Genomic DNA, 19,595 nt, shown 5'->3' on the forward strand with positions numbered 1-19,595 from the left:
TGTGCGTGGCATTTTCAATTTGTTAACATGGTTCTTAGTTCAAAACTTATTTATATGGTGTGGAAGAATGAAAAAAAGATCATTATCCCGTAAAGGATAAAAAAGAACATAAAGATTGGGGCTATGTAAGTATTACTACTTCGGACAAAAAATGGAGTTTGGTTTAAGAATTAAAAGCCGCATTATAGATGTTGATTTCATGTTGCTAAGGAAGCCTGGTCTTTCTTGTAAGTTTAGATGCAAAAGCCATGCCTTTGAATTGGTTTAAGGGATTTACTACTCCAAGTCGGCATATGAAAATAATTCCTTTTCCTAAGGATTGCAAACTATCAAAAACCAAAAATCCATCATCTTCTACTTCCCAAAATTCCTGTCTTGTTCATGATGTCCTACGATTGAAGGAGATAGAATCTTAAAAATGAAGATGATGGAAAAAAATTGATTTTGGAAACGAAAAAATTGATTTTGGCTAAAGGTTGTAGCATGGGAATTTAGGTCATTTTATATTCATCTTCCAGAGTATAACAACATCAAAGGATGTGTCAATAGTTTGAAAGGAAATGGCGTGTATCTTATGTCATTCCATTTTGAAAGAAAAAGAGAGATTCTATTGGCACCCCAACTTTTACTTATCATATCCCAATTAAAAATAAAGAAAATAAGGGAATGGTTGAGAATAAGTAAAAGTTGGGGTGACAATGGAAGCTTTTTTTATTTTTTGGGGATTGATTTCTATTTTTGGGCATAATTGTAAACAACTACTGAAATGTTTGAATGAGTGTTCTAATGTTTTGTATTGTTGAGATTACTATTTGCCAAGCCTTTGTAATGTTTGAAGACTGTGTTTTAATCTTTAAGAGAACTGCTACTGCCAGACAAACTTTTGCTAATGCCACCCCAAGATGTGTGTTAACTTTAGTGATTTACATATGAATTCGGGTGGCATTAGCAAAAATTGGTGTGGCAATATAATTCATCATCTTCAATTGGACTGTGATCAAGGTATTAAATTTCGATTTTGGTGTCCACTTCGATTAGTCTGGAAATGGAATCATTTTGATCAATGTGGAAATGAACACAAATTATGGAAATGATCGAAATATTGAAGAAATTTTCATTGAACTCGTAGGAAATGATAAAGTAGGCATTAAAACACCTTCACCAAGTCATCAAAATGCAATAAACTATCATATGGAGCGTGAAATTGAATATTAACAACATTTTGTTACACATATGCACATGTATTGAGAGGCTGACAGTGGAAATAAGAATAATAATGTTGCATAACCTACATACAGTTGTAAGACATTAAAATGAAGAAATTATGAAGTATTGCATTCACGGATTATTATATTTCTCTTATTTTTTGAATAAGTATATGAATAAATTGTTAATGTATCTAACTAATTGAAATATGGTTGATTGTATGCGTGCTTAATCATAATAAATTTATATTAACGAATGAATATTATATGTAATTTTTTATTAGTAAATACTATATGTAATTTATTAGTTCTTTTTAAAAGCAATTATAGATTTTTTTCAAAAAGAATATTTCTAATGAAATTTACTATTCATTGAAATATTTTCATCGAAATATTGTATTTTTATACTTAAGATTAGATAATTTCAGTCAAAATTCACTATTCATCGAAATATTTCATGAAATGAATAGTGATTTCCACCGAAACATATAAAAAAAGAAACTATTGGTTAAATTTCGTGTCGGAACTTGTGGAAATGAAAATATTTCGTGGAAATATGTCGAAATTAAATACTTTAACTGATAAATAAATGAGATATTTCCCAAAACGTGCACAACTTATGATAAAATTCCAATTCTGGTACGCTGTTCATTTTAATTCCCAAAACATGTTTTTACACTAAATTCGTCACTTTTATAATCAACGAATTCACTGATAAATTACCAACGAGATCGTAGATATGGAAAAATCACCGATTTTTTATCAACGAATAAAAATGACGAATTCACTAGAAAAACTTGTTTGGGAAAATAAAATGAACAGTGTACAAGACTTGGAATTTCGTCATATTTCAGCGCACGAAATAGAGATTCACTCTAAAACAATTTAAGAAATTGGTATGTAATAAGTAAAACTTGGGGTGCCAATAGCTTCTCTCAAGAAAAACTGCGACCAAACAAATGGTTGGTTGGTTGGTCGAGGTAAGAAAGAGAGTGGAGGAGGAGCTCTGAGCCTATGAGGAGAAAACTTCCCAAATTCAAACAAACAGATATCTCTTTTGGAACGAGAGAGAGAGAGAGTATCTCTCTCTGCTTTACTAATTCCCATTTTCCCTCCATATGATGTTGTCTCTCAGTTCTCTTCATCTTTATCATCACCAGCACATTCTCCCGTATCTACCCTCAAAAACCCATCTTCAAAGAAGAGAAAATTTCAGAGAATTTCACAGTAGAATTATACTTACCCCTCCAAAGATGTCGATTTCATCGAATTCTAACTCTGTTGAGAGGTAATTTTTTTTGCTAGTCAGTACTATTTTGATTTAGATTTTATTTGTGTACTTCATTGTTTATCGTACCCATTGACTGGAAAATAGTTCTCAGTGCTGTATTGGAGGCAATGGATGTAACCCAAGATGATTTTGTTTAGAAGCTGAAGTGTTTCTGTCTTTCCGGACAAATCCATTTGAGTTTTGATCTGTCGAATTTGGGTTTTCTGAAAGTTGTAGATGTTTATGTTCATTCACAGTTATTAAAAAATGGAGTATTGGGCTGGTAATACTGAATTGGTGCTAATCTATGTAACAAAATAGGATTTGTTCTCTAGATGCTAAATTTTTATGTTTTAGGACAACCCCATTGGAGATTTGATCAGGAGAAATATGTTTTCTGAAAAAAAAAAAAAAATGTTTTTATTCATAGGCATGCTACCTAGAGATACGTTCGACTGGATCTGTATACTTGAGAAGTTTGGCAGACTGGAAATTCGATTTCTCAAGCAAAGTACATTTGAAGTCGGCTTGGAAGAGTGTTGGCAAGAGAAGTCGGACACGTGAAGTCTGCTGACACACATCCTGGCCATCTCAGACAAGTTTCATGCGGCATCTTTCAATGACGCCACAAGATGCAGTAAGATAAGGAAAAAAATTTAAAATCAACTTTTTTTTTCATTTGATGAAAGGTATTTTATTGAAGAAAGATTATGAAGGAGCTCCAAAGCGAAGAAAGAAACTATAGAACAACTTCTATACTGAGGAAGTATTTAAGGGCCCCTAGGAATTTTGATGTCAAAGACCCAACTCAGAAAAGTCTTCCGTTCCCAAATGCCTAGGAAATCATAGTAAGAAATTACAATACCATCAACATATACAACCGGATTAACAAGTAAAATTCATTGAAATGGATAATCTGCATCATATAACACCTTGCACATTAATTTATCAGCTCGGGTTGCTTATGTGTGTTCTATTCTACCTTGCCTTTTGGTAGTTCTGTGGATGGTATTGAAAATTCTATTCTCAATTGTTGCTTTTCCATTTTCAAAACCAAGTATTTTTCCATCCTAGCTTAATATACCATTATCATTGCTTGTCTAAGACAGTTCTTTTCATTAATAGAAAAAAAAAAAAAGGAAATCACGTGTCCCTATGTAACCCCTTGGGATTGGCCTAGTGGCAAGCCAAGCCTTGATAAGCTCCTCAGGAAGGGTAGGTCAAGTGTTCGAAACTCTACAAATTAATGAATTCCTTGGGGCCGCCCTCCAGGGTCTGGTGGACCCTCGACTCAACCAGTTACATGTAGGACTTTCCAAAGGGGGAGGTGCGTGTGACCATGGGATTAGTCTCACCTGAAGGATGGGGATAGCCACGGTAAGCAAAAAAGAAGAGAGTATTAAATACCTAGGTGCCCAATTTGTGAAAAATCCTAGTTTCCAAGGAAATGTTTTTCTTGGATTCCCTGTATGAATCATTATCACTGATGGGTCAACTGCTCTAATCTCAAAATGTGCTTTTGCAGTTTTTCTTTTTGTGGAATTATAAATTGGGTTTCTCACTCTTCACTATTGATATAGTATTTTAGAGTAAAGAGCTACTAGTTGATTTTTGGAGTTTCTTTGTTTCTGCATATCATCCCATCTTGGCTGGTGTAGACATGTAGAGTCCAGTTGGATAGAAAGTAGAAAGTAGAAAGTAACTAGGAAGAAAGTAGAAGGTAGTTTCCTTTTACTTTTTAAAAAGGAAGGATTTTTTACCTTTTACAAGTAATTTTCTAAAATTCATCCAAACAGACTTTTATAACTTTTTAAATTTCAGAAGTCAAGAAGTTACTTTTTTGTGTGTATCCAAATGGGCTCGTAGTATATAATATGATCCGCATAAACTTATTCTGGATTGACATTGGATGTTATTTTTGTATGGGTAGCATTAACTGTTAATATTTGTTTCTTGGAAGCAGCATATGTTCTCTTTCTCACATAGCACCTCTTGAAGCCATATTGTTTGATATCGATGGGACGCTATGTGATTCAGATCCTATCCATTTCTTTGCTTTCCGTGAAATGCTTCAAGAGGTATTTACTTGGACAACTCTTTCTAAACACACCAAACTTGTAAACCAAGGTTTCCAAGCGTGTTAGAAACTTGTTTTGCCATTGTTTGTGAGACCAATCGATGTAAAAGTGTTTCACAGGTGGGTTTTAATGGCGGGGTCCCCATCACCGAAGAGTTCTTTATCAAAAATATTAGTGGCAGACATAATGAAGAGATTTGTGGCATCCTCTTCCCCGATTGGGATCTCCAAAAGGGCCTACAATTTACGGATGATAAGGAAGCCATGTTTCGGAAGTACCCTCAACTACCCATATACATATTAGTTTTATCCCAACTACATTTATAGTATGTATTGATTTGTTCATAATTAATGGGTATACAGGTTGGCATCAGAACAATTGAAGCCTATGAGTGGCCTACGCGACTTGTGCAAATGGATTGAAGGTTGTGGCTTGAAGAGGGCTGCTGTGACTAACGCTCCAAGACCAAATGCTGAGCTCATTATTTCAATCTTAGGCCTGTCTGATTTCTTTCAGATTATTGTGATTGGTGATGAATGTGATCGAGCGAAACCATTCCCTGATCCTTACTTGAAGGCTCTCCAAGCTCTCAGGGCATCCCCAGACCACACTTTTGTCTTTGAGGTTTGCCTCCCCCCCCCCCCCCCCCCCTACTTTATGGGTGATTTTGAGGTATCCCCCAGGTTTTCATGAAAATTTGAGATACCCCTGGGTTTCCAAATTGGATGATATATCCCCTTGACTTTGGTCTTCCATGAGACCAACATATAATGACTGAAATGCCCTCCTTTCAACATCTTGCCAAAAAACCCTTGTTTTTTTCACCCACAAACAAATTGTCTTCTCCTCTTCGACTTTTTTTGTTTTGTCAATTTCTCTAACCTATTCAACCTCTTGACAAAAAACCTTAATTTTTCTTCCCACAATTCATTTTCTTCAATTTTTAGGTTGATGATGAGGCCAACTTTAAAAAAAAAAACTTAGATGGTGAGGAAGGTGTGTTTTTTGGGGAAACAAATCTAGGGTTTTTGACAAGAAATTGAAGATGAGGGTAACATATATATTTTTAACTTAGGGTGAAAAAGATGTGTTACTGGAAACAAATCAGGGTTTTTTGGCATTTTGATCATTTTATATAAAGTCTTGTGGAAGACCGAAGTCAAGGAGCTCTGTCATCAGTTTGAAAACCTGAGAGATATCTCTAATTTTCGCCCAAAACCTGGAGGGGTACCTCAAAATCACCCTAATTTAATTAGTTTTCAGATGTTTCAACTTATTCCTATACCCAACTGTTGTGTTTTTTTGCTTGTTAAGGATTCTGTTTCAGGAATAAAAGCTGGGGTGGCAGCTGGGATGCCAGTTTTGGGTATAAGTAAGAGGAATCCTGAAAAGATATTGATGGAAGCTGGGGCTACATTCATTATTAAGGATTTCTCTGAACCAAAATTGTGGAGCGCATTGGAAGAGCTGGAGAAAGAAGCTGTCAGAACAACGGTTTCTACTTGAAATGGTAATATGGTCGGTGCAAAACTATTAGAAGATGCCGAGTAGAGTTTTATGTAGATAATTAAGTTAAAGAATGAACTCTTAAAGAGTCCTTTAACTCCAGCTGATATGAACAGATCTACTTATACACAAAAAAATTATTAAGATATGGGAATAAATTGGTTATTCTATTGGACAGTACAATGAGACACTTATGGTGGTTTTTGTACTCTTTACTCGAATATTGTTAGCGAGCATGAGTTGTAAAACCATCTCCTTTTTCTCAATTTTGAAGTTTCAATGCTTCATAGAATGTGTCGTTCGATGGGTGACTGGCATTGCAAGACTAGGGATGGAAAATTGACAAGATTCGTGTACAAGTTGAAGCCTCTCAAGAGCAAATGAAAGGCCGAATAGTTTGCTTGTAATTGAATTATATTCACCTAGGGCTAAGGTTGATTGAATGCATTTGCTTTCAGTTTCACTTTAGCTTGCTTTGATAGACTAAGGTTCTGCTATTTCCTGTGTAGACTGAAACTGCAGATTCATGCCTATTATTGTTTGTTTCAGATCTTCTGATTTTCTGTTTAGATAGGTAGATCAGGAATCGATAGTAGTAAGATTTTCAGCTCTTCCATCTCTAGACCCACCACCCTTGGATTGTGACTCTTCCTATTCCCATAGCAATTGTAGATGACCAAAAACTAAAGCTAACAGGTTTGTTTCACACAAACGTTCTTCGATGAAGACAAGTTCATCCTTCTGTAAGAAAAAAACTCCAGCTAAGCCCACCAACTTTGAACACTAACCATCATTATTGTATATCATATCTAAGGCAAGCTGTATAGGTAAAAAAGAAAATTTTATTTGGAGTCCAGTAAATTTCAAAGATGTACAAAGCATGACAGAACTGCAAACTGCGTCCTTGACCGACCCAGAATAACACACATAAATATTCACAACAAACAAAGAGAAATTTGTATTAATCACTTTCTAACAAAATCAACAAGGCTGGAAAATCATGTAGCATAGCATGCCTCGTGATGTTTAACTATGATACACGGTATCATTAAGCATCCATTGATTTCATCGTGCCCACGACACAGAATCAATCTCATCCCTTGCAGATTTGTACAATTCAAGCCTCTTAGCACATTGCTGCCTACGCTCCATTAATGCTGGGTCTTCATCCAACAATTGTGCAAGCTGTTTGCCCTGTGGAACAGGTTTTTTTGTATAAAAGTGTAAGATTCATTAAAATATGGAAAAAAATGAAAAATAATAAAAAGATGTAGAGAAGACCCAAAGAAATCAACCAAAGAAAGAACACGAAACCAAGAACAAGAAATCAAACAAATGTCCTCCCTACAAAAAAGCTCCCTCCCATCTAAAAGTAAAATCCTCAAAAATTGAAACCCCGAGTCTTTGGATATTGCAACAAAAGAAAATGAGAGCTAATTTTTTTTTAGGACTACTTGTGCTTTATGGTCGTAAAAAACTCGATCATTACACTCTTTCCAAAGCCCCTAACAAATCCCCAAATAGGTCACATTCACAATATCATATTTTAAGAAAAGCAAGAAGAAGAGATCACCAAACTGATTACTATCAATCGCCAAAAGATACGCTCAAAACTTGTACTGGTCAACATTTGGGAGAGAGTAATATTGGATTACCTCTTTCTTCCCTATTTGTGTATAAAAGTGATCAAGTAGAGACCGCTTTGCCTCCCGAACTTGACAATACACAACTGCTTTTGGGATGGAGTTCTTAAGCGTCTCAGACACCATACCCACATAAGAGGAAACATTTGACCCTATCCTCCTGAAGTGTGCCTCTGCATATCGGTCCACAGTAGAAACAGCTGGATTCCCTCCCTTCTCAGCTTCCTGAGGGAGCTTTCGGAAGAAATCCACCGTCAGATATGAAGACTCCATGTCCACCAATCTCAAAGTTGTCTTGCGACTGTCTTCGCGGAACCTTTCCAGTGCTTCATTTGCAGCAGCTGCTAATTCAGCTTGAAGTGTTGGAAAACGTCTCAACTCCTGCTCCGCTTTCGAAAAAATTCAATCAATATTTTCCTCATTAGTATAAAAAACCAATAAAGAGGAGTTACCATATATCTCACCTGAGTTTCCCCTATTGATTTCCTCACAAGTTCTTTCAATACAAAGTGGACCTGCAAGACATGACCTTAACAGGTAAATTACATACAGAAGTGACAAATTTGATAACCTTAAGAAACAAAAATGTGAGTTAAAGAGGAACTACTTACTGCATCCACTGAAGCTTCAGCAGGGCCTCTGAAATAATTTAGACCACTCTCGATAAGGCGACGATAACCTTGCTCAGGAGCAATTAAATGTGGTTGGTAACCATCGGCTTCTGAAATCACTTTCCTTACATTCTGCAGAGAGAGATGCCGATCAAATGGAAGTTTCCTCAAAGCAGCTGGGAGCTGGTTGTCAAATACTCCATATATCCGATCACCACCAGTGCGCCTAGGCATAGAGGATATTTGTTAAGGAATTTAAGTTGATGAGTATATCAAAACCCAACATACTAGCTACCCAATTACTGTTTCAGATGTAAACAGATACAGTTTTTGTTGAGAGTATATTTTCCTCCACTCTCAGGTGTGTCATACCCCCAAGTTCAGCCCCATGACCCCCTTTTATATTCATAGTTCTCCCTCTCTCCAATCAATCAGTATTTTGGAGAAGTTGGTTGGTTAACATGGTATCAGAGCACTAGGTTTGTGTATAGGCCACAGGGTCGATTCTTTCCACCCTTATGGGTGAGGGGGAGTATTGATTTTCCTCTACTCTCGGGTGTGTCACACCCCAGTTCAGCCCCGTGGCCCTCTTATATTCATAGTTCTCCCTCTCTTCAGCAGATCGGTCTTTTGGAGTAGTTGGTTGATTAACATTTTTTTAAACGGGCAGGTTAGTGGTAATAATTAGAGGGTGAAGGAGGGATTTGAACCCAGCTGCTAACAAATGTTAATCAACCAAATGCATGTGAGTCCGGGTAAAGCCAGTATCCACTCTTCAATACAATTCAAGAAAAGGACCATATTATTGGATTGAAAGAGCACCCATCATGGACTTTAATTGTTGGATACTAGAATCTCAATATCAAAGAACAATTTCATCAAGAAGATCTATGGTATTCATATATTTGGAAATCCAGATTATATTTTCAAACTGATAAGAGTCCAAATGAACACAAAATGCATATTATTTATTTTTTTCATTTACTAGAAACTGAGAGAGAAACCCATTGAAACTAAGTCAAGTCTTACCCTCCATCAAGATGCTCCTTGAAAATCCGGTCAAATGCACGGCAAAGTTCTAAGATAGTGTATAACTGAGCCTGACATATATAAATATAGCAATTTAAAGTTCTGAGCTTAAACTAGGTTATGTCCTATTTATGAATATAAATGGAAAAAATGTAAACTCCTCACCCCTGCATCAACAGCAATTGGCCTACCAAGGTGGTCCATCTCTGATTCAAGTTCATCAATGCTTTTGTTTATCAAAGATGTGATACTTGGTATGCGTGCCCTAATCACAGACTCCAAGTGCTGAAACCATATTGTCACTCATTACAATGATCAAAAGACAATCCGCACGTTTAAATGGAAAATAAATTGAAAGAAATTTTACCTTGGAGAGAAGTTTTGCAAGATATTCCGAACCCATGGTATTTGCCAAGTGACCATAGTCAGGACTAGTAGCAAAGTATTCACGCTCCTTACGCCGGGCAACAATCATGTCAATATTTTTATTGATATCAGCTTGGGAACGGTTCACAATTCCAACCCAGGGATGTTGCAGCCTATAAGATCTTCCTTCAAGAACCTTTAATAATAAAAAAAAAAATGCGAACTTAGATACAGTCAAAAAACAAATTAGGAGAAAGCATGGCGCAAGTTTTTGAAGAAATCTAATTGTTTAAACTGCTTCATGTAATGCGAATTCCACATGAATGACAAAAATACATGGGGCTCACATTACAGAAATTTACGAAAAATAGCATGCAATTATAAACTGGTCATGCAAGTAGTTCATGACAAAACACGGTTAAAAAAAGTACAAAAAAATAGGTATGAAAACTTACATCCCGTGCATTTGTTCCCTTATCCATTAAATCTAGTTTTGTTAACACACCAAATGTCCTTTCACCTAGGCAAAGTTTCACAGAAGCTCTTCAGTTATAGAAAAATTAACATCAGTGTATATTATAAAATGCACAATTTGGTCATATATGTATATATATATATGTTTAGCAGAGAGTACCTGTGGGATCAACTTCTCTAGCAAGTTTGATAGCATCAGATGTTGCTATATCTTGGTTGGCTGGAGATATTGCCAGAATGATGCAGTTAGGCTGTAAAAAACATACGATCACCAATTAGAATTAAAATAAATAAATAAAGTACAATATAAGATTTTTCAGCAGAAGGGGAAATGTATCTTAAAAACTTGAGTGAATGGCAAATAACTTTATAAATGCAAATATTTTAAAAGAAAAAAGATAGCATACAAAGGAAACCTGCCTAAGGAGAAATGAAAGAGTTAAAAAGAAAGAGAGGTAGAAAAAGAAAAAGAAAAAAAAAAACAGAAAAAAGAAAAAGAAAAGAAGCAACAAACTAATATCCTCCATGATCACAACAACCCACCTATGAACAAAGTCTACAAAGAAAAAGGCTCTAAATTTTTGGAAAATCTTACACCAGAGTAAGATAAAACCTAATACATCGATCACTTCATAGGCTATCTACTCCTTTCAGTAAAAAAATGCTCATGGCCCATTCCTTCCAAGGACTAGCAAAGCAACGGACCTGGGGAAGAGTTCAGTAAATACCTAGGGGGGGGGGGGGGGGGAGGTTAAGTTAATGGATTCGTTACTAGCTTTGCAAAGAGGTCAGGAATTGACAATAATCATAACCAGCAAGATAAGGTGGTCGATAGTCGAGAAATCATCCAAGATACCGCAAAAAATAAATAAAATAAACAAGAGGGTACATTTTCCAACATCTTCCTAGAAAATAGTACAAACTTATTATCATTTGTTGCTCTAGATCATATTCACTAATTTAAACATTAAAGTGCTGTATATCTCAACAAAGTAAAAAAGGCAGCCCCATCACTGCCTGTCACAGAAGATATTTTGCCCATACCTTCTCAACATAGGATCGAACCATGTTCTCAATGTCTTGAACAATACTATCAGGCTGTCCCTCTGCGAAGAACAACCATATTTGGATTACAAATAAGAAGTATGACACTCAGTAGAATGGAAAAGGTCAATGAAAGAAAGTAACAATTGGAAAAAATTTACCTACAGCGACCTTTGTCAGACCAGGCAGATCTATCAATGTTAAGTTGACAACTGCCAAAGGAAGTAAACCCCAACATTATGTCAACAAAAAGCTTCGGGCACTAATTAAGATAAGGTCGAAGAAGTGTTTTGGAAAGATGGTTGGCACTACAGGGTTAGGATGTCACAGATGCAGAGATAATGTAATATAAACAGAGAGAAGAAAATGAAAATTTTTGAGGTTAAACATGTTCGTTTATTTGACAGATTTATCTAGAAATCACAATATCCCGGTTTGGTCAATAGTTACAGAATTGTTCCTCTGTTTTGAATTGAACAGATGAATTGGAAATCTTTCTCATTTACTCCTACGGTAAGCGAATTATTCAAGAATGTACTGCTACGGTTAAACCATGTTTGCCTTTTAAATCACGGGACAACTTATGCTGTTTCTGTTATTTCTTACACACACAAAAAATCCCAAATGGATATTTGTTTCTTTTTTCCCATTCATGAGTATCTGTAGAACATTAATATATTATGCTCTCTGACTCATTGATGTAAGCATAAACAATAATAAAAACATAAATCTGAAAGCATAAGTCACAGCACCTCTTCAAGAAAGCAAGGCTATTAAACATACACACCATTTGGGGAGTAAATACTGAGATGAATAGGAACTGGAGAAATCTGTTTTGATCTCCCAGTAATTCTATCAGTTTCATCCTGAATTTCTTTGCGCACCGTAGCTGCATAAACAAATGAGATTGTCAAACGGTCAATTCCAACTTCCGCCGCACATAATTTAGAAATAAAACGAAATGTGCAAAAAGGTACAATAAACAGATCTTTGAACTTTTGACAACAATTGATGAGTGAATTACCATTTCCTGAGCTGAATTTGACGAATTTAAAATTCTGGCTTAATGCTCATTTTAATTACCAAAACATTAACAGTAACAAATTCAGAGGTTTTAAAGTGACTATTTCGCAGGTTTATCTTGCAGGTTTTGCTATTTTTAGCGAGATATTCACTTTAAACCTGCGAAATTGTCACTTTAAGCCTGAGAAATAATCACTTTAAACCTCTGAATTCTTTACCATTCATGTTTTGGTAATTAAAATGAACAGTGAGCCGGAATCATAAATTCGTCTAAAGTTGATCATGTTTTCGTAAATATCTCAAAAATGTTTGCAGTACACTACTGGTAAAAGATACTGGCTATTTCCATGCAATAAAGAAAACCCATAAATCATAAAGTGGTCCACATTGAATAATTGCCGAATTAACCAAATTGATCCTCATTGAATAATATTCTAAAGCATATTTTATTGCTTTAAGTACATCATTTTTATAATCTCTAAATTTTCCTGAAACTTTTTAGAATCAACCAAATTGATCGCCATTAAATAATTCCCAGATCAAAACTTGGTTACTATGCTTTGTTCCCATGTTGACTGTGATTTTGCCACCTCACTTATGATCAATCAACGTGGCATACATGTTAAACAATTCATTTTATACAACCTACAAATCTTAATAGCAACTATGAAACAAATCATCAAGCACAAGTTCTCAACAATAACAGTATTAAAGTTAATGGAACCCAAAAAAAAAACTAGCATACCAAAATCAGAAAATCTCCTTTCGGGCAAGTGAAGAAACTCTGCATACTCCGTCTGTCCCGCATCTGTCTTATGAAGCTGAAGCACTAATGGCCGCCTAGTAACGATCCCTACAAACACCAAAAAACCAATCAAAACCCAATAACAAATAAAAAAGATTTCAGAAACCCTACCTGATCCTCTGGGAAGAAAATCTCGCCCAACAATGCTCTCTAATACTGAAGATTTCCCAGAACTCTGTTCTCCCAAACCAAATCAAGAACAAACCAGATTCAAAATCGACGAAGGAGACAGTAATAAAGACGAAAACCTAATAAATTTGAAGAGTAACTGAAGGAAGAGCTCGAAGGAACCTGTCCTCCAACGACAGCAACTGAAGGAAGAGCTTCCCAAAGAGTAGGTAACGCGTTATCGCCACCATAGTCTCCAAGAACCGTACAGGCCCTCTGGATTCTGTTAACGAGGCCAATTAAGCTCTCCATTGTCGTCATCACTTCGAAACCCTAGATTCTTGCCTACAAACCCTAATCACTGTGAGTGAGTGAGAGAGAGAGAGAGAGAGAGAGAGAGAGAGATGAGCTTTTCAGAAGAGCAGTAGAAACTCTGCAACAAATTTTTTTTATTTTTTTTCTTATTTAAGAGGCACATATATGTCCGTTGGATTGTCTCTTTATAATAAATGCGCCACGTGTCCAACGTTATTATTCTCCACTCTCTCCAAATAAGTTAGAATTTGAAAGTTAAATTTTGTTTGAGAGATTTACCTGGCAGACCCAAATATTGCACTTTTATTACAAAAACTCTGTTAAAGTTCTGACAATTCAAAAAAAACCTTACTTTATCAAGCTTTTTACTCACCAAACCTCACTTTACCAAGTTTGTTACGGAGCAACGGCGATCCACGTCATAAAAGTCAAATTTATGATACTAATTTGTTACTTCACATACATTGCAGTGGATTCTAATCGCATCAATTAGTGGAATCCAAAAATATGATTTGATATTACTGGCTTATACAGGACAAAATTATAAGAACTTTGAAAAAAAAATCAAAAAATATATTTATTTTCACCATCTAATTTTAGTTTTAAGTTTGGGAGTTTGGTAGTCATTCATTTTAATTACCTAAGATCAAGCTCAAAAAGATTTTATTTTTAAAAATTTTTCTTTTGAATATGGGATTTTTCATGAAGACTAGAAGGGTGTATTGTTGGATTGATAATTTAATCATTCATGTGGTTTCAATCACCCTTAGTAAGGTTTGAAATCTTACCAGCTAAGTCATGGTAGCATGATTCATAAAGTAAATCTGGTTAAGTAACGAACTTGATAAAGTAAGGGTGTTTTTGTAATAAAATTGTAACAGATAGGTCTCTCTGGTAATTATCTTTTATTATTATTATTTATTCCTTCGACGCTCTCTTTTCTGTCTTTCACTGTCACTTGAGAGCCTCCCAACCGTCGCTTTATAATCTTATCGTTTTTTTATTTTGAATTTTTTTTGTTATTTTAGTATTCATCCCTGTAAAGTCTTAAGATTTTCTAATACCTCTTTTCAAATTCAATTATTAGATTTGGGTCCATTGGCTAAGGAATGTTTGCAAACTTTTGTGTTTTTAAAAATGGCAATACGGTGTCTTTGAGGCATTCGTTGTTAACAAATTTTTGTGCTAAGCTGACGAGCCAATGACATGTGACGCCATGTGTATTTAAAAAGCAAGCATGATTGGTTTGGTGGGGGAGAGAATTTAGGGAGAAAATTTTCAAACAGTTAGGAGTTCGAATTTTAAGGGTACTTTGATTGTATGGAAAGTGACTTTTTAAGAAATTTGAAATCTATAAAAAATTAATGGTGAAAAATAAGTAAAGTTGAAAAATCAAATTTCATTATTTGATTTTACTTGAATAAAATCATGAGAAAAATATCCAAGTAAGATGAAGAAGAAGAAAGAAAGGAGGAAGAGGAGAAAGAAGATGAGAGGAGAGGGAGAGACTTGGGGCAGAGCGAAGATGAGCAGGAAGAAGAAAAAGAGGAAGAGAGAGTGAGAGAGAGAGAGAGGGAGATGACGATGATGCGATGACAACGACGATGGACAGAGTGAATGTGACGGTGGTTATGGAGGTGATAGTGATGGAGAAGAAGAAGATCTGGAGTTAGGATTTAAATTTATGATGGAAAATGAAATCTAGGATTTGTGGGACTTTTAAAAGAGGGTAGAAAATTATTTTTCATACAAAATTGAAATCAAACATATGAAAAATGTCATTTTTCATGGAAAACGATTTTCCACCCTATTTTCCTTGTGCAATCAAACATACCCTAAGTGTTTGTTTAGTAAATGTGATGTCATGTCATTAGTTCATCAGTTTAGCATAAAAACTTGTTAACAACAAATGCGTATTTCGTCTCTTACTACAAGTCGTCTAATTTCATCTAAAGCCAGTCTTAGCCACTAATCCTTTTGGACATAGTCACAAAGTTGGAGTACAAGTTTAAAACGGCAAGGGAAAATTTAAATTAAAAAAAAAAATCATAAAAAATTGATAAAATATAAAAGATAAAAAATATATTAAAAATTAAAAAAAGAAATGTATATATACTAGTGAATGCTTGTGCCTACAACACGAGTTGCTCTTGCATGTGTTACTTATGCGTTGAATATCTCTTACTCATTGAAAATTTAAATAAATCAATAAAATATCAAATTTAATTAAGTCGAACAATTGTCAATTGAAAATCAAATCCCTCTAGATGTATTGTAATGTGTCCCTAACGCGTTAAAAATTGATCATAAGGCAAGTGATTTTAGAGAAAATATTTTCTTCAAAAAATCAATTTAATAAATAATATTTTTGATAAAATAAATTTTCTCAAGATATATTTGTTGGTGCTTGATTGCACCTAATCTAGATCTACAGGTCCAACAACAATTATCACTATAGCATTTTCTTAGGTACAATTAAGAAATATTTTTGAAATTGGGAGGCTTAGTCGGCCACATGCGACAAAATGCATTGGTGTACATTTCCACATATATATATGTGGAAATGTATATGGGAAATGTTCAACACCAAACATTTTTCTACAGCTAGGAGATCATCATCACCAAAAATCAGCCCATTCCAAAACTTCTAACCCTATCAAAAATGGTTTACAAAAAATTGACGGTCCACGATTTTTCAACTTGTAAACATGGGGCTAGAAGTTTTGGAATGGGCTGGTTTTTGGTGAGGATGATCTCCTCACCATAGAGATCATCCTCACCAAAAATCAGTTCATTCCAAAACTTCTAACTCATGTAAGACAAAAATGGTTGGCTAAAATGTATACATATGTGGGAGCGGTTCAACAACCCTAAAATTTGCCAAACATTGTGTCAAATATTTTTCAAAACATGGGTTAGAAGCTTTGGAATGAACTGATTTTTTGTGAAGATGATCTCTATGGTGAAGAGATCATCTCTCCAAAAATCAGCTCATTTTGAAATTTCTAACCCTAGTTTACAAATTTTTATAAATCACTTTTGATGGGGTTAGAAGTTTTGGAATAGACTGATTTTTGGTGTATAGAGATCATCCTCACAAAAAATCAGCTCATTCCAAAACTTCTAACCCATGTTTTGAAAAATGTTTGACACAATGTTTGGCAAACTTTTGTGCTTATGTTCATTACACATAGTAAATGTAAGAGTCGTGATAAATGCACGCAGTCTTAGTACACGGTTGAGTACGTGGCAAGGGCACAAAACCATAAATTGTTTACATCGGGATACACAAGAAAAAGATGTGCGGTTCATCATTATTCTAAATGTAATCGTGTACTCTAATACTCAAAAATAAAATTAATAATAATAATAATAATCAGTGGCCCATTCATATTCTAAAGAAACATTGAAGGTGTAATTAAATTCGTAAAAAAATTGTGAAAAAATTAAATAACAAATATTTCAAACCTGACTAACTAATTAAAGAAATTAAAAAGTTCAAAATTGTCAAAGGATATAGAGTCGTCAAGTTGATGGCTCACGATTCAACTCGGATGAGTTAGATAAATATAGTAATGTTTAACTCATTAAATACTTCAAGATATTTTTAAATCTTAAGTATTAATAGGCATATTTGTATTTTAGAAAACAACAATAAAAATATATATACTTTTAAACTCGGTTAAGATTTTAATTTGACTTAACAAATTTTTAATTGACTCAATTGAATGTCTGAGTTGGTGCAAGATCACACATACAAGAGTGGATCTTTAGAGTGAATCATGAAAAAACCACATAATCAAAATCCGATTCATCACCCATTATCACATATCAAACTCGTGACCAACCATCGTATACACCATTGTAATTGTTCATTAAGCCCACCACACTCCTCTTTTTTATATTCCTAAAATAATAAACTTCATATATAGGTAGCCTTATGTTGTGAATTTCTTCACACATGCAAATACCAGAAACAGACACTCCAGAAACAAAACTTGTAAAAGCCCTCTAAACAAAAAAAATTGGCTTATACATTTTGGCTCTTGTGTAAATAATTTCAAAAATAAAAAATAAAAAATAAAAGAAAAGTCATACCATTACAAACACTTAGTTAAACCATAAAGATGTTGATAGAAATTATAGAATCACTTGATATCAAATATATCAAATAATAATAAGAAAATGAATAACCAAGCTAAGAATAAATTCCTCATAGATCTCCAAAACTTTACGACTTGGTCTCGTGATGGAAATCTTGCAGGTCGGGATTTTTAGATCTAAAAATCCAATGATTATGTAACACACCGATAAAATATGGAGCCATCACAATCGACAAAAGCTAATAACGGGATCTTCTAATTTGGATATTATTTGAGTACCCATTGCTTTACCTTCTTTTGTTTTTTTTTTTTTTTTCTTCTTTGGATTTTTTGGTTCACTTTAATTATTAATTTGTCATCTAACATTTAAATATTAGTGTGATTTGGTGTGCTTATAGATAGAGAGGGAGATATTGGGTGGCTATGAGTGGTTACCTTTGGAACCAACATGATCTTGAGAAAGAGAGAGGGTTCTAGTTAGTTAGGTTAGTTTATGAAGGAAATGATCTAGACCATTAGATATTTCCAAATTCATCTCATACCGTAGATTGTGTTTATGTCTGGAATAAAAACCTTGTTTTGTATGATAGATAATAGGAAAAATTATAAGTAAAAAAACTTAAAATAAAAAGTATTTATAAAAAAAAATAACATATTTTGTTAATCACCAAAAGAAATCTAAATCGACACTTCAAGTCTCGAAGTTTGTTTTTTTTTTTTTTTAATAAAATTTCGGTACTTTAAGCACTGAAATTCAATTTTATTAAAAAAATAAAATTTTGACACTTAAATTGCTTAAATATTTTGTACCTTCTGATCGAATTCTCTTTTTCTTCTTTTTCTTCTTCTTCTTCTTCACTTCTCCTGGTTTCCCTCCTTTCTTCTTTTTCAGTTTCTTTTCCTTCCTCCTTCTTCTTCTTGCTCCTCCTCCACCTCCTCCAGCGAAGCAAAACTTCAAAAGGTGTGTGTTACATACATATTTTTTAGACAAAATGTGATTAAGATCTAGATCATCAAGGTCAAGATATTGATCATCAAAATCTTAATCATCAAGATCTAGATCATGATCTTGATTAAAATTATTAATCATGAAATAAATTAATTGATGTTCATGATAATCACCTTGATTATCAAGATCTATATCACGATCTTGATCATAATCTAGATCATGATCAAAATTATTAATCATGAACTAAACTAATTGATGATCATGATCATGATCTTGAACATCAAGTTTTAGATCATGATCAAAATCTTGATGGTTCATTATCATAATTTAGATTATCATGATCTTGATCCGAGATTTAGATAAAGATATTTATTAATAATTTAATAAGTAAAATAAATGTTTAATTGTTTATTTATATAATTATTTTTATTGAAATAGATGATAACTAATGACGTACACATTCATAAAGGTTTGATTATAGACAATATTATAAACGATCATCAGGGTTATATATCGAGTGATATTTGTATGAGACATGTTAGAATTTTACATTTAAAAATTAATAATGAAAATTTATTAGAGTTATATAATTTTTTAATAATTAATTTTATATTAATGCAGATTGATTACGATTATCCTTTATAACTGCAATATCATTCGTAAATTTTTAAAGATTGGGACATTAGTGGTCTGCAAGAGGTCATTGTTGTTACTACTGATTTTGAACATTATCAGCGCATCAAGTGGCAACATCACGATTCTTGTCTGTGTTATGCTTTAGCTAAGAGATTTTGACCACAAACTTGTTGTTCCACCTTCCATTTGGAGAGAGGACAATCACATTTAAGGACACTCTTCATTGTCTAGAACCTAGGATTGACAGGTATCCTGTTATTGTGTTGCGTACGGTGATAGACGATTATCCCGATCTCATTTATAAGTGTCTTGGAATTTTACTTTTTTTTTTTTTATAGAAGTTCTTAATTTGGTACTATTATCATTACATGGTTACATGATACATTTGAGAGATGGTCAAATAGAAAAATATTTAAGCATGAGGTAAAAT

General features: G+C 34.0%; 2 protein-coding genes across 3 annotated transcripts; one reads left to right on the forward strand and one right to left on the reverse strand.

The window, feature by feature from the left end:
• Positions 1-2,169: 2,169 nt before the first annotated feature.
• Positions 2,170-6,342, forward strand: LOC147393283 (haloacid dehalogenase-like hydrolase domain-containing protein Sgpp). The gene is made up of 5 exons (XM_086455294.1): positions 2,170-2,493; positions 4,439-4,553; positions 4,673-4,827; positions 4,916-5,177; positions 5,868-6,342. Exons 1-5 carry the CDS (start codon positions 2,324-2,326, stop codon positions 6,057-6,059), a joined length of 894 nt encoding a protein of 297 aa, XP_086311420.1. The 5' UTR covers positions 2,170-2,323; the 3' UTR covers positions 6,060-6,342.
• A 541-nt stretch (positions 6,343-6,883) lies between these two features.
• LOC147393284 (phragmoplastin DRP1E-like) lies at positions 6,884-13,588 on the reverse strand. 2 transcript variants are annotated; one of them, XM_086455293.1, is made up of 15 exons: positions 13,346-13,588; positions 13,166-13,229; positions 12,995-13,102; positions 12,014-12,115; positions 11,388-11,438; positions 11,227-11,288; positions 10,343-10,433; positions 10,164-10,228; positions 9,710-9,904; positions 9,508-9,627; positions 9,343-9,413; positions 8,314-8,539; positions 8,167-8,217; positions 7,715-8,083; positions 6,884-7,253 (listed from the first exon to the last, which is right to left on the reverse strand). In XM_086455293.1, the coding sequence occupies exons 1-15, from the start codon at positions 13,481-13,483 to the stop codon at positions 7,125-7,127; spliced, it is 1,842 nt and encodes a 613-aa protein (XP_086311419.1). In that variant the 5' UTR covers positions 13,484-13,588; the 3' UTR covers positions 6,884-7,124. The 2 variants fall into 2 exon arrangements, with proteins under 2 accessions (XP_086311419.1, XP_086311418.1); XM_086455292.1 differs by having other exon boundaries at positions 12,995-13,229.
• Between the last annotated feature and the right edge of the window lie 6,007 nt (positions 13,589-19,595).

Source organism: Akebia trifoliata, chromosome 10, assembly GCF_017979445.1.
Source record: "Akebia trifoliata isolate Shusen 1 chromosome 10, ASM1797944v1, whole genome shotgun sequence".
Taxonomy (NCBI): domain Eukaryota; kingdom Viridiplantae; phylum Streptophyta; class Magnoliopsida; order Ranunculales; family Lardizabalaceae; genus Akebia; species Akebia trifoliata.